This window comes from Catharus ustulatus, chromosome 1 (genome assembly GCF_009819885.2).
Source record: "Catharus ustulatus isolate bCatUst1 chromosome 1, bCatUst1.pri.v2, whole genome shotgun sequence".
NCBI classification, from domain to species: Eukaryota; Metazoa; Chordata; class Aves; order Passeriformes; family Turdidae; genus Catharus; species Catharus ustulatus.
In genome coordinates, this window is record NC_046221.1 from 102,879,411 (window position 1) to 102,902,194 (window position 22,784).

At 35.9% G+C, this 22,784-nt stretch overlaps 1 protein-coding gene across 1 annotated transcript in view; it reads right to left on the minus strand.

The window, feature by feature from the left end:
• DOK6 (docking protein 6) overlaps positions 1 to 22,784 on the minus strand; it is a 244,803-nt gene that overhangs the window by 76,534 nt on the left and 145,485 nt on the right. The window contains exons 4-5 of the mRNA XM_033065451.2: positions 21,307 to 21,426; positions 11,529 to 11,718 (exon numbers count right to left, since the gene is read on the minus strand). Of these exons, the coding sequence (XP_032921342.1) occupies positions 11,529 to 11,718; positions 21,307 to 21,426 (310 nt within the window). The remainder of the gene's footprint in view (positions 1 to 11,528; positions 11,719 to 21,306; positions 21,427 to 22,784) is intronic.

A 22,784-nucleotide genomic window follows, 5' to 3' on the forward strand; every position in this document is an offset into this window, starting at 1 on the left:
ACCTAAAACTATGAAATCCATCTTGTCTAATGCATAAAATTTTCAAGCACAGCATGCCTGCTCTCTGCCCAGGGAACTTGGGGCATTGTTTGAAAGCAAAATGAAAAAACAAGCATCCTTTGCTGTGAAAAAAAATACAAACAAGCTTCTTTTACGTTGGAGTTTACTTGTCTAGTTTAATATTTCAGAGTTTAGGCTTCTACTGTTCTACACTGACTTAGCAATACTTTTATAAGAAATTTATAACAGCCATGGAACTGCTCAGAGTACTGGAATGTGCCAATCCCTTCTTGTCCATGATTCTGTATGCCAGAAAATCCTCATGAACTTTTGATGCAATACCTACTGCTTCACCAAAAATTTATATACAGCTACCCAGAAAGAACGCAGTATTGGTGGCAAAAGAGAAGGGCTATAAATCCCTTGGTAAAAATCCATTATGTGCAGAAAGATACATCATGTATAGTCATGTATATAGGGATTCTTTATATCATGGACATAATCTTAGTCTGCAGATGCATGCTTCATTTCTGTATATTGCTATTTCTGTGATGGTCGCTCTTACCAGCTTTTGACACTACTTCCATGTACAAGGAGCACTTTTTCTTGACTGTCCTCCATTTCACCTGTGCTTCTAAAGCTGACAGTTAATCATACCGATTTTTTCTTCACCCCCGCCCCCCCCCCCCCTTCCTTCTTCCTGAGAAATTGGTCTCATGGGCCTTAAAGAAGCATCTGGTACAAAAGGCAAAGTACATTTGAAATGAAGTGTTTGAGGCTGTATTGTCAACATCTGCTAATGACAAACACTTATCCTGGACAACATCGTCGTGCTACTTTTGGTCATATTTTCCACACTTTCTGATTAGATATTGCTCCCTAAATGATACACATTTCCAAACACAGCCACTCTCTGGGTTTTTTCGTTTGTTTTTGTTGTTGTAGTTTTTCCTTTTTTAAATTCTTTTTTTTGGAAGTCTCTCCCTATAAAGTTCCATCTTACCAGCCCATTTGTATTTAATTACCACATTCCTATTTCTTATTCCATGTGCTTAGCCCATTCTGTTCTGTTGTCCCACCCCCCACAAACTTTCCCTCTTGCTTTCCCCAGTGTCTTCAGTTTCTCTTAGTCTCAGCAAGCTGGTCCACTTGCTGTTTTGCTTTGCAAACCATCTTAACACACTCCTGCCTGGGCTCTCCTCAGCTGTTGGCTTGGATCGCTGCTATTCCTCTTTGCTTTCTGGTGGCAGTGGCAGCACTCTTAGGTGAGCAGAGATACACATAATCCAGCCTCTCTATCATTAAAGGGTTGGCACCCTCATCTGAAAGAACTTAAGGGTTTTCTATTGAATCATCCCCAAGATTATGCAGTTTTCTGCCCTTAATCCCTTTCCTGACTGTAAATGATACTTGTGGTCAGACAGTTTCAAATGTTTTTGAGTTTTTAAGAATTGCATAATAATAAATACAATAAGTGATGATAACTTCTATTTACCCTTATAATCAACCTGATGAAATTTCAGCCATTTTAGGTAAATAAAATCCCTCCTGTTATTCATCCGAAAAGGTTATTTTCAGAAAGTGTATCAGGAACCATTTAAAGTATCATTTTAAAGAGGGGATATTTTTCAAGTTGGACAGAGAATTATTAAAAAAGTAGTAAAAAGATGTGAAAATCTCCTTAGATATACTGGTTCAAGCAAGCCATGCGAATACAATGTTATATTTGACTTTTTGCCCACTGACAGGATAATCAAGTAGATGAAGGATTTCAGTGAATTATAGCGCTGACTGAATTTTCGTCTAAAAAGTCAGAAAGATCAAATGATGTTTGGAGCAGCCGAGATTGAGAGATTCCATTAGATGCTACTTCTCCCTCCCCTCTTTCTAATAAGATGGAAGCTTTTTAGAAAATATGTGACAAATGAGCACTCTCAGCAGAAATAAATCACACACCACACAGTACAGCATTATTAATAGTGCAATAATAGTAATAACTTACTGTGATAGCAAAGAAGTACCATTAGGAGGGACACAGTAGCTAATAGCATTTCCTCTACAGGGGCTAAGGGGCAAACCTTCCTTTGGTACCTTATAAATAAGTGGAAGATTAAAGGAGCCGGTGGGACCTAATAGCCTGACTTTTCCAGAACGCCACTGAGTAGGCACTGCCTGCAAAGTGCTCTCCATCTCCCCTATGTGACAATATCTTAATAGTTCTTTTGTTAATTTAAATTAGAGTGAGAGTACACTTAGTTGCAATAAAAGTCTTGAGGAGGGGGGTATAACGTATGGTAATGCCAGGAAGGCTGTGATATAGTTTTCAATTATTAGCCTTGTTTTCACCTCAGTAAAGTACTGTTAGTCTTGTTTCCTCCTCAGCAAAGCACTGTGTAAAAAAACCCCTTGAAATGTAGCACATGGATTTGTATTCAAACACTACCTAAAAAATTAAAACACTTAATCATGAATGGCCAATTGCATAGTTCTTTCAGGTCTTCATATTTATATGCATATGTATATGTTATTTACATATTTTGGGAAGAAAACATTTATGCTATTTTACATGTTATTAAAATATTTCTCTGTTTGAGTGTATGTATTTGTCTTAGTAGTAAAAGTTCGCAAAAAGTAACTTGGATTTCACTAAGGGTGCAGCTGCTGAGAAGTAGTGAAAAATATATATCATCAGAGTTATTTACCATGTCTTGAAGGTTTTAACCAAAGCATCCTAGTTATTCACCAGTTCCAGAAAATTGTCTGGTTTGCAAAAGAATGTCTCCATTAGTGGGTTTTTCTTTCAATATTATTGTCTTGGTTTTGATTATCAATAGCTTTTTACAGAAGAGAAGATTTTTTCCTAGTTAATGACATAATGAATGAAATTAATAATTAATTAATCAATAGATGGCAATATTATTTTCATGATTATTGATTAAGTTTTGAAAGCAAACATTGTAAAAAACTGCACCAATTAACCTCCGCAGTTACTCACAGTAACTCCAATGCAGTCTTGGGTGCCATGAGATCATGTATAAGTATGTTGAGAAATGTGTCTATATATAACTTACATACATATAAAGCTCTGTTGGTAAGGACATTCAACTTACTAATGAAAAGTTAGCATACAGTTACTGAAAAAAAAAATCACCATGGAAATTTCTACGCTAGAATTTCTGCTCTCATACTATTACTACGTCTGGAATACAGAAGTATTTCTGGAATTGCTATCCATCTGGGACTGATAGTGATGACCAAAAACACTTTACTGACCTCTTTTGGAAGCAAAGAAGTTACTGAGTATCCATGTTTTCCAGAAATACATCTTAAAAAAAAAGCAAAACAAAAAGATGCCAATAGGTATTTTATAGAATAATAGAATATGCTGAGTTGGGAGGGATCCATCAGGATCATAGAGTCCAACTCTGGGCCCTGCACAGGACACACCACGTGCCTGAGAGCATTGTCCAAACTCTTATTGAACTCTGTCAGGTTTGGTGCTGTGACCACTTACGTGGGGAGCCTGTTCCAGCACCCTCAAGGTGAAAATCCTTTTCCTGATATCTAGCCTAATCCTCCCCAACTCAGTTTCATCCCATTTCTTTGAGTCCTGTCACTGGCCATGAGAGTGAAGAGATCAGCACCTGTCCCTTCTCTACCCAATGTGAGGATGTTGAAGACTGCAAGGAAGTCTCCCCTCAGTTTCCTCAAGGCTGAACAGACCAAGTGGCTTCCGCTACTACTTATAAGTGAGTTTATTATTTCTGAGAACAATGAATCAACACTGCCTGGAAGAGCTGGGGGAAATAGATATTAGGCAAAACCTTCCAATACAAGCCTGCTAAGGCAGTTTTCTCAGTTCAAGAGTAATGAACAACAGTCAACCTCTGCTCAATTTGATTTCAATGAAGACTCAAGCCTGAGAGAAGAATTAAACTTCCATTGCAATTGCTTTTCTATCTGACATACAAGAGACAACTGTTCAACACTAAAATGATCTTTAAAATAAACCTATGTGCCAGCAGAGGAACCAGAGTTCCTGACAACCAGTGAAGCCCACAAATGTATAAAATGGTGCCCTTTTTACCCTTCTGCAATGCTCCATGTGTGCATGTGCAAGCAGGGGTTTGCACAGGTTCCTACATATTCATGAACAAGGTTCTTTTGTTGTGCAAATTCCAGCCTTTGCATTTTGATTACTTCCTTCTATGTTTGTACAGTACACAGCCCTAGCATAAAGGATATTTCAAACCTCCTCCTCAACTGATGATCCTACATTCATAAGCTTTGGAAAAAAGAAGGATTTATTAGTGTTTAGCATTCTTGCTGGATACATGGTTCTCAGTGCAAAACGTGGCCTTCTGGATTGCCCTTTGTGAAGCATTTAACACTCTTCCACTGTCTATATAGATAATTAGGTGTCAAGTTTCAGCATTTTTAATTAGCTTATGCAAATAACCTTGCTGAGGGAGAGATGCAACAGTATTTCACTCCTAAAATAGACACTGCTATTGTAAATGTTATCTATATATTAAATGAAGAACATTTCAAATTCTATTAGTATTTTGTATTTAAAAGCCTTTGAGTTTTGACTTATTTTTTTAACTAAATTGTTTTGGGTTTCAAATCTGAGTTATTTTATTCCTCCTGTATTTTCTACTAGAAAGTTAAAGGTTATTATGCCTCTTGGAGATAAAAGATGCCCAGCCTGCTGCTGGGGCATCTTCTGTTCTCCAGACCTGCCATATGAGATTAATTATTGCTGTTGCTGACTGTGTAATTCAAAGGTTAAAATGCAGAATTGAAAGAATAAGTGAATCCTAATGTGATTAAGACTGTATGAATTATTTTGTCTGCTTCTTCTGTACTCATACATTACACAGCAATAACCTCATTAGCCATATTCAGCTCCAGGAGTATTAATCCAACAATGCATGCCTACAGGAGAGCATAGGTATGAAAAAGAGACAGTTAGAAAACGGTAAGTAAATAAATCTTTTGCGCTCCCACATGGATGTAAAACCTCCTGAAATGGTCACTAGTCTCAAAATATTTTCAATCAAGCCCTAATTTGACTACGAGATCCTGTGTTATGATGGGAGAAAGCAAACTAGGCATTTCAAATGAAAGGTACAATTCATGCTAAGTCAGGATCATCAGGAGGAACTTAAGCTGTATACTAATGCATTAGTCAAACACACCTTTCTTATCGATTTCATTTAAAAAGCTTTGCAAAATTTTAAATAAACAAATTATGTTGGACAGCTAGCTCGTGATCAGTTGACAGCTGATCCCTCTGTGATCTGCAAATATAAGCCACTTCTAGAGACACCTCAGAGATGATGGCTTTCCTTCTGAGCTGTATGTCTGCTGTGTTCACTGGACAAACTTTGGGTGACTGTTTTTTTCTAACTGCATGTTTTTCATTCAGTACAAATTAATAAGAAAATTTACTGCTTGGGCAATGCTGAATTAATGAACTAGTGATGTGCTCATTACTATCAATTTACTATTTATAAATTTCTTCATTATTATGCTACACAACTTAATCTGTGAAGCTTGGTGCGCTGTCCTAAGAATCGCTGACTTCTCAATCTATTTCTGTTAAAATGGATACAGTTAATTTTATTCTCTCAATATATCATCCTTCTTAAGATGCCATTGTTTTTCTCATAAAAATTAGCTTTCACAATGAAGTGAAATGGCTCAGGCATTCTTTGTCAGTTCAGGAATATCTTTGTGGGTATATCATGAACAAATTTTCAAAACAGGGATAAAAAAGGCAGAACGCTTTTGAGGGTACAATGCAACCCAATCTTCTCTCTGCTTCCCATAGTCAATTATATGATGAAGAATTTCATTGCTATGTGAGTTTTGGTGGCACTTGCTCTGACTTATCAGTGCTAGAGAAGTCTGAGAGGAGCCTTGGCAGAGAGAAAATGCAATGAGCACTTTATAAATCACTTACAATGAGCTATATTAGCTTCTGCTAGTAAAACAGTTCTTAGATAAGGTACCATGATCAAAACCAGAGTAAGAGTCCTGTAGATGAGTTAAACATACAACTCCTTTTAAAGTAGGGTTTAAGTGAATCAAATGACTAACATAGAACTAATTCCAGGTCAAGAATTTGGCAAGAGGCAAATTGAGAGTTGGAATGGAAAAAAGTAGGAATGGAAGTACAATTACAACATATTACAGTATAACCTTGGCACTGTTAAATAGCAGGAACTAATGAAACCTTTTCAGTGCTAAGAAATGCCACTTTCCCTAAAATTAGAGCTGCGTCATTACTGAGAAAAAAAAATTCAGGATAGGATACATAAAAGAGATTAATGCTTCTTTTTACTGATTTTTTTTTTTTTTAATTTTCAGATTTTAGCAATATATGACACTTGTGGAAAGGATATGAGAAAGAAGTGAAGGGACCATGAGGAAACATAAAACCACAGAAAATTTATATCATGAGTAATTTGGCTTTTTGAAAATATCACAAAGGTGTAAAAGAAGGAAAAGATCCTAGCAAACTTAACTATTTAAAGAGTGGGATACTGAGTGCTCTGAGCTAATGTTTATGTGAAATGATAAATTATTTACTGAAGCTGCACAAGTGCTCGTACTGCTGCTCAACCCAAAGTGACTCACAAATTCTATCACAAGCTTATGATTTATAATGATATTTAGAATTATTTATAATATATGATTTATAACTCTATCATAAACCCATGATAGATAAATTTAATCCACTATTTAGATAATCTACCAGCAATGAGGAATTGCAGGCTTCTCTTCAGGGAGGAATAGACCTGTACAACAGTGTATGAAGTCCCACGACAGCTGTCTCATGAGGCACATGCATAAGGGGCCTCTTTCCACATAAGCAAAAAAGAGCAAGTTTCTGTGACTGAGTTTTAAGGGTTAACTGACTAATACATTTCATATTAACACCAAAAATCACCACAGAGGACTGACAGACAAATGAAACATTTCAGTCAGATGTAGTGCCTGAAGCAAACAGTGAACTTTCTGCTTCAGATAACCCCAGCATCTGTGTATCTACCACAGAGAAAATTAGTATATCAGTCTTGGGAAAAAAAATCTGAGAAATTCTCATGTCACCACTCTGTAATGCTTGAGCTTAATATTATTCTTAACCAAAGAAACAGATTCCAGATCTTAGAAGTGATAGAGAAGACCATATTTAATTAAATTTTCTCTGATGAACAAAAAAAAACCCAAATCAAAGGCAAATAAAGAAGGAATAATTTAGTGTGGTTCAATGAGTCTCTTTGAATGCACAGCATGAACTTGGAAATACTTGAAATTGTCTAAATTTCAACATATTTTATACAGAGAAAAAGAAAATTTATTTCAGAAAATAGAGTGTGCAACAGATTTGTGACTCCTTCTGCTTTCAAAAATCCAAGAAAAACCTTCTGTCTTAAACTCTCTATTCTGCTGGAAACTCATAAATTCAATACATTTTGGCTGGAGCAGTCCAACCCCAATTTTCTCACTATGTTTGACTTCAGCTTTTTTTTTTTTTTCCTTCTTTACGAACTTCTGGTCAGTTATTGCACTTGACCAGACAGCTTCCATACACGGAAAATAATGTAAAAGACAAAATTACAGTACAGCAAAAGAAAAAACATTTCAAAATGAACAAGAAGTCCATATGTGCTCAGTTTTCTCTGTGTCTCAATTCTGAATACTTAGGAGTCTCCTCTTACACTCCAAAAAGATGCCTCAGACAGCTTGTTTTGCTAAAAGGAAAGCTTGGACAATTGTCTTTTGCAGTTACCAGGGAGTAGAGTTTAAACATTGTTTATGGCCTTTACTGTGGATTGTTTGGTTTACAACATCAGCAAAATGAATCCCGTAACTTGGACAAGGATATCTTCACACCTGATCAGGACTACTTCACCTGTAGCTGTTTTACTGCTTTTCTGGTATGTTTCTTAAATCACTTGCTGCAATCCCCTGCAAATTAAAAGCAACTTCATCTGGAGACTTAGGGTGGGCAGCTCTGTAAGGACACACTTCCCATTTTAGAGGCTTAAAATCAGAGACAATCAAGGACTAATTTAGCCCATGTACATAGAGCAACGTTTCCAAAAGTCTGAAGAGAAGGAAGTGACCTAGGCAGGTCAACTCCACAGTGCCTCCAATGTATTCAATATCCAAAATAATTGGATAATGAGGTGTCTGAACAAATTGTATACATCCATGAGCTAAGGAAATCCTGTGAATCGTTGATGATTAAACACTAAAACTCCTGGTGTGGTTTAATCCCAGCTGGCAACAAGGTATTGCACAGCCATTTTCCTACTCCTCCGCTGGGATGGGGGAGAGAATCAAAACGGTAAAAGTGATGGAAGACAGTGGAATAGGTAAAGTAAAATTTGTGTGCACATACAAACTGTCACAAGGAATTAATTCACCACTTCCCAGAGGCAGACAGGTGTTCAACCATTCCCAGGAAAACTGCTCTCAACCACACATAACAATGACTTGGGAAGACAAGCACCATCACTCCAAATTCTCCCCTATTCCTTCTCCTTCCCCCTGCATTATATGCTCAGCACAATGCCATTGCAGTATAGGATTGTCCCTTGGGTCAGTTGGGGTGAGCTGTCCCAGCTGTGTCCTCTCCCAAATCCTTGCGCATCCCCAGCCTGTTTGCTGGTGGGGTGGGGTGAGATGAGGAGCAGAAAAGTCCTTAACTCTCTGCAAGCTCTACTCAACAACAATTGAAACATCCCTGGGTTATTTATTAACCCTGTTCTCAGAACAAATCCCAAACTCAGCCCCATACCAGCTGCTGAAAGAAAGTTAGGCCTTCCAAAGGTTAGAAGGGACTAACCAGTCCAGTCCAAGACTGGTTAGTTGGAAAGCCTAGATGTAGAAAAACATAAATTCTATGCTCTTACTTCATGTGCTCTGATCCATTCACTGTGTTAGATAAACAGCATTAATCCACACAAAGCCATTGTAGTTCCTAATGGAGCTGTGAATGACTGTTTTCTGATAGGTGAAGAGATTGCATGGGATTAGCCCTAATCAGGTACTTTAGGTAATGAAAATCCCTCCATCCAGCATTGAACAAAGCCACACAAAACTATTCTTTCCCCATATCTCAGCAGGGTTTGGATAGACAAAAAGACAGATTAAGGAAATGACAGAGCAAGGAATACTTACTTTCATTGGTTCAATACATAATTAAAAATATAAGGACAAGTCTAACTTCATAGATAGTGCAAAGACATATATTTACAAACTCCAATTCAGTGCAAAACTAAACAGAAAAATCTGGTAGATTAAAAGAAGATGAGTTCATTTCTCCTATATTTTTGATATTCTTCAAATGCTGTAGTCATTGCATTTCATTAGACAAGTGAGCACTTCATTTTTATACATCCAAGTCCATATTCCTTTTAAATGAAAAGTAATATATTTATTGAAAGACAAATTTGTCGAAAAGTTTAATTTTGATCAATTTGTTTAACACAGTATCTATTTGTGAATATGTCCATTTATGTTATTGAAGGTATTTATTTTCTCAGACAAAGTAAAATGAAAACTTTGAATGTAAAATAAATATATAAAACTGAGCATCTAATGTTCATGCAAACCTCATACACATATACTGGATATCTGCTAAAAACACACTAAAACAAAACAACCTACTTAAAAATATTTCCTTTAAAGCAATTGCCTACATTTAATATTTAAGCCTTAGGGAAAAATTAAAGCAACAACACTTTTACTGCATAACATTCTCATAAAACATGGATGAGTGCTTCACTTCTGATAAAACAACATACATCAGGAATTTATTGTATTAAGGTACTAGCAGATCAGGGGACAAAGAAAATCATGTTCAGAAAGATGAGAAAGATGATTTGTTGACTAAAAAATAAAAATAAAACCCCAAGCAAATGAACAACAGATTTTAAAATGAGTGCTATTATTGCCATATATAGCCTTCAGATGTTATTGAAGATACCAACTTTTCTCTAGCTCTATCTTTTTACCTCTATGCATTTCCAAATCAGATAGATAAAGTACTCCCAAGCAAGCAAAAAGGGAGGAATCAGATCAAAGACAATAAAGCATGACAGTGACAGATAAAGGTAGAGCTATCTCATAATAATAAAACATAGGAAAACAATTCACTTTTCATCAAGTTGTATGGTTTGTGGACTGTAGGAAGAGATGATATTCAGAATGGAATAGCATGGAATTAAAATACTGTAGGAGGCTTGAAATAGAATTAAAATACTGTAGGAGGCTTGAAATGCTAATTAATGCTATAATTGTATATTGGAATAAACCCCTCAGCTTAATCACTGAAATCAAGTTGAAACATGGGTCAGCTCTGCTTATTTTTACTAAAAAATATTAAATAAAAAACCCCGTTGATGTCTTCATGTGAACTCATCACAGAAAACTAACAGAGAACCAAAATGGTCTAGTGACAGCAGTCTGCATATACAAATTACTGGTAAAATGGTAATTCCCAGCTATAGAAATGGCAGAGGAATTTTGGCCATTATGCCCCCAGACAGTAGGAGCCATTTGATCCATGGTTTTGTTTCCGATCACAATCTGTACTTTTGTGAGTATTTATTGATAGTATTGGATAAGTAAACATCAAAAGGCATATGAAGATTTTTTTAACAAGACAGTGTGTCTAACCCAAGAATGTAGACACACCTGCAATTTCACAGATTGCTTAAAAAAATTCAGGCTCCTCATAAAGGAGTATGACTAGCCTTAAAAAAACCCCAAGCCATAAAAAACAATAGTCTAGAACCATAAAATACAAGTTGAAACACCACCAGAGGGAGAGTTAAATACAGAATTATTCTTGGGCAGAAATGCAGAAAAGGCAGTGAACCTACTCGCAAGATATGAAATGCATTAAAAAGATATGAAAGAGAGGCAAATCAGAGCTCTAAGGAAATTTAAAAGTGATCTGAAGATGGAAATGACAATGGGGATTAAAACTGCAGGCAGGAAAAAGAGATAGCCTTTTTATAGGTTCACAATGTTCTCTGTACTCCTGTTTGCAATTATACTCTAGAGTGGCAATCAGTCATCAGGAACATCCAAAAAGAGTAATATCCACTGTAATGGAAGTTATTCCATTCCATACTTGTGTGATGAACCTTTTCCATGATCCAGAATTAATTTCTTCTACATCAAAAGTACTCAAATCATACCACACTAGTGTTTGAGCACAATGAGACTCACAAACCTAAAGAAAGACATTTCAATCACAGTTAAATAAAAGTCAGAGGGAGCTTAAGCTCATTTTTAATATGAAACATATTCATGTTCATTTCAAACACTGCCCTGAATATACTGAAAAGTAATATTCAGCAAAGGGAAGTCTATGGAGAGGCCGTGTATTCTGTCTTGCTTTATAAGGAGAGGTTTATCTAACATATCAGACTGTTTATTTAAAAAAAATCCCAAAAAACAGTGCTTAGTTTTTTTTTTTTTTGCATCTCCTTAGCTCTTACCTTCCAGACTCAAATGTAAACCACGTTGAGTCACGTCCATATCTCCTCAAAGAGCTCAGAGGCCACATGACCAGCTTGACCTTGGCATTGTGGATGTCCCAGAGATAGATATTTTCATGTGTAATCTGCATTGTACATTCCCCATAGATATCTAAATTTGGTGTAGGCATAAGGTATACATTGAATCGTTCTGGAAAAAAACACAAAGTAAGACAACACAGGTTAAAGCAAGATTTTATACTGGTAAAAAAACCATTGAAATAAAGTCTTTAGTGCTGATGATCCAGAAATCAAAGCCAAATTTCTGGCTTTAACAGAGGTGAAGATCCACTGATGCTGAAGCAGTCCTGCTAGTGCATAAGACAGGAGTAAGAGGAGGATAATTTTCTTTTCATTTTCCTTATAAACGATGCAGCAGTCTGAAACATGTTTCATAGATGATCTGCATAGTCCTCTTGTATATATGCTCCCAGCACCTTTAGTGAAGTTCTTTTTTACCCTCATTAAGGTCCATAACTCTTTACAAATCAAAATTCACACAATGATGAGAACTTTGACAGAGAGTCCTCTCTCAAAGAACAGAACTACAGGCATCCTGGCAAAATAAGTATGTGCAAATATTTCCTCTTAGAAAAGCTGCCCTTAAAATTGCAAATCCAAGTTTACTTATTGAAGCTTGTTAATAATTACATTCCTTGCATCCAGTTTCTGTTTATTTGCCAAAGTCATTCTTATTTGCAAAATTAATAACAACTTCAATCATTTGTTGCTTTCTTGAAACATCTGATTCAATATGATATATTATTATGGTCATTACATCAATCACTATCAGCTGCATTTTGTTTGCAAAGTGCACTTATTGCAGTAGGAGGTCAAGGGCATTAATAATTTTCTGAAGTGCCTGAATTGCACGTGATTTAATAAGTGATGAAAAAAAATCACAAAAAAAGGAAAAAACAAAGGAAAACAGGGGAAAACCAAGATGATGTAAAGCACCATTAACTCATATGGAAGGAAGTAAACATTATTAGGAAGAGAAATTTACATTAAAATGTGATTTTCTTTGAAGAATAACTCATGTTTCTATGAGTTGCTTCTACAGAGAATGAAAAACTCAGTTAGATTTCTGGTGGTACAGTTGGAAGTGCCAGCCTATATTTTAATGCTACATGCATGGCAATATTAGGGCTTAATAGAATAATATAGGAAGTGCAGTACATTCACAAATTTCCTCTCACAGTTTTTTTCATGTCAATTCTACTGCCTGAAGGGTGTTGACAAAAAAATGGTAAGAACAATCTAAGTTATGAGCATGAGTAATGCTTATTCAATAACAGTATTAGGAAAATTTATTTTAGAGGGACAACTGATAGGAAAACTGCCTCCAATTGACAAAGTAAAAAGGGTTTGGAGTGGAATATTTTTTATCTACCATTGGAACTGAATTTTCTCACACTGTCCTCATAAAAATTAGGAAGGAGATTAAATTTAAGTGAGAGAAATTTACTGCAACACTCAAAATCAGCTTCCCATTCTGTTTGAATTTCAGTATCATAGTCATTATGTCTCTAATTTCTAAGCATTTGATACACATATGCTTTTGACAAAACAATTAAAATATTGCAAGTAAGTTAATATAAAATATATTATAATTGTGTGTGAGTTTGTGTTATGTGAATAAAGTAGCAAAAGTTTGAGGAATTAGAGAAAGCAAGGAACTGCTGGCTGAGCAATAAAAATTGCTGCACAGCTATAAGTAAACTTGTCATCTCCAATGTTGTTCTGTTTCAGTCAATTTAATTTTGTCTTATTAATGACTCCCCAATTGATTCATTTAGTTACAACCTCTTCTCCCAGGCCCAAGTTTTCATAAGTCGCACTAATGGGTTTTAGCCCAAAAAGTTTAATTTTATGACTAGGATCCCATGTGTGAAACTCCAGACATTTTGTGAAAGTCTTGTGACACACAGCACAAATAGATTAGCAGAGGCTGCTGAGATCACTGAGGAGAATTTCCCCTGATGCTCAGAGGAGTGCATGGGGCAGGGGTCTAATGTAATGCTCACTAAACTAAATGGAAGGACTCACACTTGGGAGTAAGGGGTCAAAGACAGCATTGGAAGGGAATGGTGTGAACAAGATAACTTTCACTTTGCACTGGAATGACATATACATAGATGTATACACATATGCATATACGTATATATACATATATATGTATATAAACTCTTTCAGTATACATATGTCATTGGAATTGTCACACAGAAATTCCTGACAACCATGCAGGTGTGCTTTTATCATGTATCAGACTCCAGTTTTGCATTGCCTTGCTGTCAGTTATTGCTGCTTCCCTCCTCTATTTGAAAGAAAGAAGCAGCAACTGGCTTGTCAGGTTTTTGTCTCTTGCATGAAATGAAATAGCACAGTGTATCTATGGGGGGATGGGGTTACTATATGAGAATGAAAATCTTTCTCTTCCCCCATCTTCACCGACAGAATGCCTCAGACAGCAGAGAAAATGAAAAGGTACAATTATTTTTTGAAGTAAACATTAAACTGCTGTGTGGAGGCGCAAAATATTTCAACTTGCTTTAGATGTTAACAGGATAGTCATGAAATGCTCAACTTCTCTGATGTGTTTGAGGATATTATTGCATGAAGGGCATTCAGGACATATGGTATCCTCAAACTGTCAGGAGACATTTGCTGACTTTGCATGGGAGGTCAGTGTCTAAGGTGAGATGTCAGGGATTAAAGGAAGTATGTCTGATTAAAGTGAACATCAGCTGCAGGGCAAAATGTAGCACCCTTGGAACTGAATCAAATTGGCAAGAAAAAGAAGCGTACAAACGTGCTGGAGAAGATTGAGGATGGATAGATTTGCTTTTGGAACAAAAACTACTTTTGAATATTGGGCAGCTGAGGACATGGGAAGGTGTAGATACTATTAAATGGTTTTATTAATTAACATTCAGGGTCCAATTATTCCATTTCAGAAAACATTTGAGCTGGTATCTAGCTAATGGTAATACAGTAGTTCCATTTTTAGTGGCATGTTTTACCCTTACGCTAATTGAGGCAAAACCAAACATTCATCATAGGCCATAGAATTTGGGAAACTCCGCTGAAATCTGACACCAAATCTTCTGAATTATATTGAATAGGTTATTTTGCTTCTCTTTGGTTCAGATAGCATCTGCATATGAGTATGATGAAATAACAACAGTTGGCTAGTAAGATTAAGCAAATAGAAGTTAATAAGGGACCTAGAAAGGGGCATGGAAGAAACTTTGTTGGACAAGAAAAGACTGGGACTGAACAAGCACAATTCCTTAGCACTCAGGATTCCTATCCTCCTCTCTTCCCTAAACTGGTGAGAGTAAAATTCAGGGAGTGGGGGACCCAGGATGAGATAAAAATGTTGAAATATTGCTACACATTATTCCACTCAATGTGACTGCTCTTTTCCATCTCCTTGAATAAGCAGAGCAATGCTTCATCATACACTTAATGCATGTAAAGGTGTTTAGCATTTGGGCTTTGGCAAGAATACGACATTTAATAATGGTTTCCAGGGCATAGGAGCATGAGAGTCTTTATGAAAATGAGCATATTGACTGAGACGGAGACTTGGCAGCAAATCCAAAATGTTCTCAGCCTTCCAGCTGTACTGGGGGAACAAAATGATGGAGCCCAGTGATTCTGATTCTGCCATTTTATCAATGGATTCCTTAAGTTAAATCATCCCAGCTGGAAAACCAACCAGATGACATTGCAATCTTGCAATCCAGATGCCTGATTTCATTTCAGCTTTAATGATGGGTAAAAAATTACTTATAGAAGGAGACATGTTGGTGGCATCTATATAAATAAGCAGAGGCTTTGAAAGCAAATATTCAGTTTATATCTGAAAGAATTTCCTCCACCTATGAGACTTCTGCTGCTGACCAACTGTGGCTAATTTTCAGGTGGAAAGGGATTTTAAAGTATTGAAGGTGCAGCATTTTGTGTTTATTCATATCTCAGGGCTATTAGAATGTTTCCTTTCTGCTGTTAGACGTGAGGAACCAGGATTTAAGATTTTTTTTTTTTTCATTTTGCTTATAATCATTCTACTTTGTTTCCATTAAAAATGTAAGCATCTTAATAAAAATATGAAGGTAGGTAAATGCTTCAAATTATTTCACTGATAAGTACTAAGGTAGAGAAGAATCTGAAGTCACACTGGATTAACTTTAAAACTGTAAACACCTTACTTTTCTGAATAAAGCTGTGTTTCATTTATTTAAAAAAAACCCAACAAACAAATCTATTGTATAAAAATAGATTAAGGATAACAGAAGATGAATAAAAAACCATGCAAAGTGCTTTTATGTATTAAATTACAGAGATTCTACAGACCCTAGAAAATGCCTTAAAACAAGTCAGCTCTGTGAATGTAATTACGAAGTCTCTATGCTTTGGCTGTAGCTTGTAATCTCAATATGTAGCACAAAGAAATGCCTCATAATCCTCTTCTGAGGATTCAAGGACGTTGTTCACTATGAAAAGCTACATTTTTTACTAACAAGAATTAATGAGTTTCTTCCAATTAAAATCCAGGAAGCAAGACTGCAGCTTCTGTGGAAGGTTTTTAAATAAAAAAGGAAGGTAAAACTAATGTTGTGAAAGAAGAAAAACCTTAGAGAGGAAGTAATTTTATGAATTGCTAATTTAAATATTAGGCAAGGAGGAAAAGCAACAATTCAATAATCCTTCAAAATTTTCCAGACCTTGAAAATAAAAATTAGGTTTATCATGGAGTAAATTTTTTTTGAAAAATTAAAGACTCAAACCACATAATTAAAAATCCCCATATTGATATCACAGGAATGAGTTAGAAGTAAATAAGATATAGCAGCAAAGGATAGATTTGGCCTTTTCTTCAGTTTAAAAATTTGCATTTTAACATTTACCCATTTTCTTCAAGCTTTACATCAGGTTTACAAGTAAAGTTTAACAGAAAATGGTTTAGTACAAGTAAAGTTTAATAGAAAACTATTTAGTACAAATATTCAGCTATTTTAGGACTATTATTTAGTATTCAAAACTGACAGGAATAGTCTGCACCAAATAGATGCACCTGCTCCTAAAGTGAATTTATTAATAGTCTAAACATAATGCTTTATTTAACCAATATTATCTTGAATATCTTTATTTCTTTTTCACAGTACATCTAGTCTGTCATTGCATATTGTCCATTTGGATGAAATCTTTCTAATTGCTTCCTTTTATAAAGAAGGAAAAGAGGGACAGATTGGACACATTGTCCATTGCGAGAATGGAGAAATTCTAGATATGACATCACTTAGTAGGATAAAAATTACAAAAGAACCCCAAAACTCCCAAATTTGTTTTAGTGCTTATATTTTGGGATGTATTGCAAATGCTTCCAAATGCATTGAGAGCTGGAAAGGAAGCTTCCAGTTCTTCCAAATGAAGTCAACATTCTACATTCACAACTGCTTTATCTAGTAGCAGCTCGAGAAACCTAAGGATTATGAAATGTCCATGCAAGAATCACTGCATATTGCTTAGAAAACTTTTCAACAGTGTAATCCAATTTATTCCAGATTTTCTCTCATGGAGTTCTGAGTGTGTAAAATTATTTGTCTTATCATTGCATTTAAAGCTTCACTGTCATTATACTAAATTAATTACCTGAATAGAATTTTGAAGTGAGGCCTCTACTGCTTTTGCTTTCATACTGTATTTTAATTCTTTAGCAAATAATCTAAAAAGGAAATTCATAAACACTAGAGACCATCTTCAGTGTGAGGAGAAATTTAAACAGAAACAAGGTTGCTGCTATAGGGCTGAGGTACACCAACAAATCATTTAGATTTGCAGGAGAGAGAAGGCAAAATGGCTGGAGAGCAACAGAAGCTTCATTTCACATCTCACTTTAATTGGAACTTGTGCATCATTCCAAGCTAAGCAGCCATTAGTTGTAAGTCTTAAATTTAAAAAGAAAACCACCTAATAGTCATTTTCTGCAGCAGAGTTTACACAGCAAGACTTGTGGTAATACTTCTGGAAAGCAATAATGGAGCTGAAATCCAGTGAGAAGCTTCCTGTTACTGATGTACTTTGCACAAGAGTTGCTTAGATGTCCTCTCTATCCTTCCTACAAGACACAGCAGTAGAGCTCTGCTAAAAGCAGAGCAGCTCTACAGTTTGTCTCATTTTGCTGTGACTGCAGAACTGCTTGGTTCTGGAGGCTCAAACAACAGCACAACTATGCTGAAACAGATCTCACTGGCACTTACTGACCAACCCAGAACTATGAAAGGATGCCTCTTTCAGGTACCTTCAATTTCTATTGTTGTGTGACAGAGCTGCCTTGGGATTGTATGGCCTTTGCACAGCAAACAGAAGTTCTGCCAGCCTTTGGAGCAAATTGTTTTGCAAACCATGTTGTTACATTCCTGCCACAGAGAATTCCTTCTCAATTCTAAAGCACATCTCAGAAGAATCACAAGAGTGAGACTGGGGGGTATAAACAGGCTAAGAAATAATAACAAAAGGTATTAAACAAATGATAGAAACCTCACATATTTTGTTTAGCAAATATTTTCTGAAATGGATTTTTTCGTGTATAAAAATACAAGTAGCATGTAGCAATTTTAGTGGCCCCAGGGCATCTATAATAACAATTATGAAAATTATTTCAAATATTGCAAACTGAGGGTAGTGTCTTTGCTGGTCACATACAGGAAAAAACCTACAAATCTATACATTAAAAAGTTGTAGGTGTCTTCAAGTGAGAGCCAATTTATTTATCTGATATGTTTGGTGGAAACCCTTACACCATTAAAATGTCCTTTAAGAACAAGAATGGGCAAGTAGTTGAATACATGAAGAATGCTGCATATTAAAAATATTATCTCTTGGAAAAGGTAAAGCAGCTCTTGAAAAAACACACTTTGTTAGGTTAGTTTTTCTAGTCCATAGAACTATTTTTACCAAATTTTACACATTTCAGAAAATCTTTAGTGAGAAGGAACAATTAATGCTTCATACACCTGTTCCTTTGGGATTAATTTATATTATATCATAGAGATATGAACAGTATGATACCATTATTCAATGTCCTTTAGCCTTTAAAAGTGCACAAAAAATATCCAAAACTGAAAAAATCATTAACCCTAAAATATTTATTAAATCTATGGTCTTACTCAAACAGTAAGAGACATCTTTTGTTCAGTGACCTGAAAGAAAGCCTTTGTATGGGTCAGGCAACAGAACTTGAATAAAACTAGATGCTGAGGCTGTGGGACTCAGTTACAATGTTTTACAAACTGTATTCTCAAATCTCTGTGTCAAGTAAGCATTAATAAATTGACTAACTCAAGAGGCATTCTATGAAGTTGACACACTTGCAATATGTTTTGAAGAAATGACATTCAAAGGTACTACAGTGTTATTCAGTTTTCATTTAACACAAAAAAATAAAATTATACAGAGTGACACAGACGCCATTTTCACAAAGAGCAATATTTTAGACTCTTCATACCATAGCCACTGTGCCTGAATTTTCAATTGTAAAATTAACTTTGACCTTTCAGTTTCAAGTCAACAAAAGCTCAACAAGAATATTTATAAATAAAAGCTCAGTAGACTCTCAGAAGTTTTTGAGGTATCTTTTGAACTCCCATTTTGGATAGCATGTGTGTAAAAGCTGCAACGTGGGGAAAATGTGCAAGAAAAGAAACTAAAAATCTGAAATTATTCCACCCAAATCACCAAATTATTCCACTCTTGAACTAGCCACCCTCCCAATAACACTGTCGTGTGGGGAATGACACTGCCAGGTTTGCAGAAAAGATAACCAGTGTAAACTGAATGCATGGTTCACTCAACTGAAGAAATCTGCTATAGGAATTTGAGTGCAACTGCAGGTTCTTACAGCACAGATAAATGAACAAAATGTCAGATTCCATACCTGTAGTAAGAATCTCTGTACTTTTCCCCCCTTCCAAGTTGATTAAAAGACATCCACAACAGAATTTGCTTTGCCTCTGAACAAGATAACTTTGAATTTCAAACATGCTTATTAAAATGCAAAGTTGTGCATCAAGGGGATGAGGGAAGGATGAGGATAGGTATCAGAATTACTTGTTTGAGATACTGTAACTAATGATTTAGCAGAGCATGTTCATCAAATATTGGATTATATGTATTCAGTCACTTGTTTTAAAAGAATACAGCTAATGATACCCTCCACGCATTATTATTCATGTGATTTGTACAACAAATACATGCTTTGCCTCTTTGTTTCCTTTCATTTATTTACTTAGAACAATAAAGATGCAAATTATGTTCATATATGCTGGTTGGTAACACTGCAATTAATTTCTGGACTAAGGCAATTAAATCAAGACTAGTTTATACAACAGAACTAATATATGCATCCTGGAGGTCATGTGTGTCTAACTGGATCTCTTTCTGGAACATGATAAAATGTAATATTTGTCATCTATGTCCAAAAGCTGCTGGAGAGTACATGAATTCACTGCAGAAAGAGCTTGACAAATTTCAAGCTACTTTTCTGTTCATATCCCAGGCTTTTGACAAGGTTCATTTCCTTTCACATTTGTGAAAGACCTCCACCTGTTCACACAGTTCTCTCTTCAGTAGAATGCAGATGAGTTTTATACCTATAGCCTATGAATATATAGCAGATGGGGTGCTTTGAGTGCTGTCTGATCATTATCACTTTCCTACATTAGTAGCTCTCCCTTTGTAAGTAGCTTGAGACTACAAATTGAATTCTGTATCTCATAGCAGGCAAACAACTTTATGAACATTTGAACTTCTTTTAAATCCCCTTTCAACCCTGTCTGCTTTTTGAACAAAATTCCTTAAAGATTTCTGTATATTTTACACTTTGTGCTATTAGGTTCAGAGAAATAATACAATAAATACAGTGCCATACATTCTATAATTTCATTACATAATTTTGTTTATAATTATAGTTGGTTTGATATTTTATGACCATTGAGGCAGTGTATTATTACTTTTTTGAAAGCTATTGGATCTTATAAAAGCATCAAGACAGTAATAATCATTGAGAGCTGCAATTTAGGGAGGACTAAATGAGCACATTTTGTGTTGCCCTCGTGTTCATTAATAGGAATTAAATTACAGGGTAATCACAGATTTTGTTTTGTTATTGCCTATTCCATCCACTAGCATTCTTCCTGTGCATGTGTCTAATCCAAATAGCCTTTAGATGAAGACTTACAACTCAGGCTTAGTGCTGGCCAACATCTGTCACTGCCCTTTTCACCCATATTTGACAGCATTTAGATGATCCTGCCTTCAATATTCAAGACAGGTAGGAATTTAAAGCAAATATGTGTTTTGCAGTCCAAATTGCTGTTGGTATGTTCATCCCTGTCCTTAAAAGGCTACAGAACAACAGCTGTTGCTTTATTTCTCTGTACAGGAGACATCATTTCCAGAAAAAGAAGGGTCATGGCCATCATTTCCCATGACAGGGAAGTCTGAACACAATGAAGACACAAAGTCACTCTCTATGTATTATTTAGCATGGAATTTAATAATCTTTATTTGTTAAAAAAAAATAGGCTCGAGGTTCAAAAACATATCCAAATGTTTAGTTACTAATGACGTGCTTCCAGGTACTAGCAAAAGTCCTCACAGCCGACACAAGAAAAGGTGACATGGGATATCACTTAAGAACTCATCGAGGAGCAAATAAAAAGTTACTTACCATTTTGTTCTCTCTGGACTCCAGCAGCAAGCAAATCTGGTTCCCCAAGACTGATATCATTGAGCCTGGCCCCTAGACATTCCATGCAAAGATGCTTGCACCACTCTTCTGCCTCTAGTTCTGAGGAAACAGAAAAAAAATCCATTTATGTTTATATTTCAAGAAAAAGAAGGTGTGAAGTTAAATCAATACTTTCTTACTGACAAGGTTTATCATATTATGCTTGTGTTGAAACATGAGTTGTTAGCATAAAGTCCCACACTAATTTCTTTGCCTCAATTTGTGAACTTCTAAAAAGGGTTCCACTATTAGGACTGCATCTTTCATCCTAAAATTTGAGGATAGGAGGTGGAGTTAACAAAGAAGAGGAATAATGAATTTTCAAGACAGTATATTTCTAGTGGGTCTTCTGAAAGAAAAAATGCAGTTCAGAAAATCTTCATATATAATAGCTGAAATATTCGGCAAGTCTGAACTCTTAAGGTACTTTCTTTTTCTAAAGGTGCTAGAGCATTATTCTAAGAACAAAGGAAAAACAGTGAAGCAATAAAGCACTCTTCAAATGCCAAACTTCCCTTTGCTGTAGTGAAAGACTAAGCACACATCATCTCACACAGTATGAAACTACAACTAAGAAAAATCATGCAACTACCCTGTCTTTTATTTGCAGGAAAGGCTTCACCCAAGGGAAAGCTCCTGGAGAGCAGGCTCAGTACCGTGCACTCACTGAGCATCCATGGTCACAGTCAGTCTTTATCTGATCATCTTTAACCGTGAGTGACTCCAGCGATCTAGAAATGTTTGCATTAAACTGCCAGTTTTTTCAGTCTTTTTTTGGGACATTGGGAAAATAATTTTTTTACAACCTCTCCAATGTGCTGCTGAAACTTGGAGAGAGAAAAATGCTGCATGCAAGCCCCAAAGCATTTAGTGATGATGAATCATTGGAATTAGTGAAATTGTTTATCTCAGAAAAAACTCCTCTAAGCCTAATTGGTACAGTCCTCAAATTCGTGCCTGGTTAGACATAGATGTCATAGAAACATTTGCTGGAAAAGAAAGGGAGACAGGCACGCAGCTCCAGGTCTCCAAGAACCTTTGGATACCTTCCTTTTTTCAGTGTCTTGAACAAACCAGAAACAGATCCATATTGCTCCTGAGTTATTCTGGCTATCAGCTAAGTTCCCAGACAAACAGCTGAAATAACAGAGCCTATTTTGGGATTTTTGAGAGTGAAATATGGTTGTTGTCACAAGAATTTGGGGGTACTTCTTCAGAGTGTTTTGAGGTCGTGGTGTCCCTTAACCCTTCCTGTTTTTTTGCAGTCTTTGTCTCAGGGCACCAATTCCCAAAGTTGGTCTTTTCATAACATCCTCACCTTCTAGTGGTAAGGGGCAGAATATTATGTCAGTAACATACAGATGACATTTAGCTTTGTAGCTGAAAAAATATTGAGGTAACAGAACACTGTTTTTTTA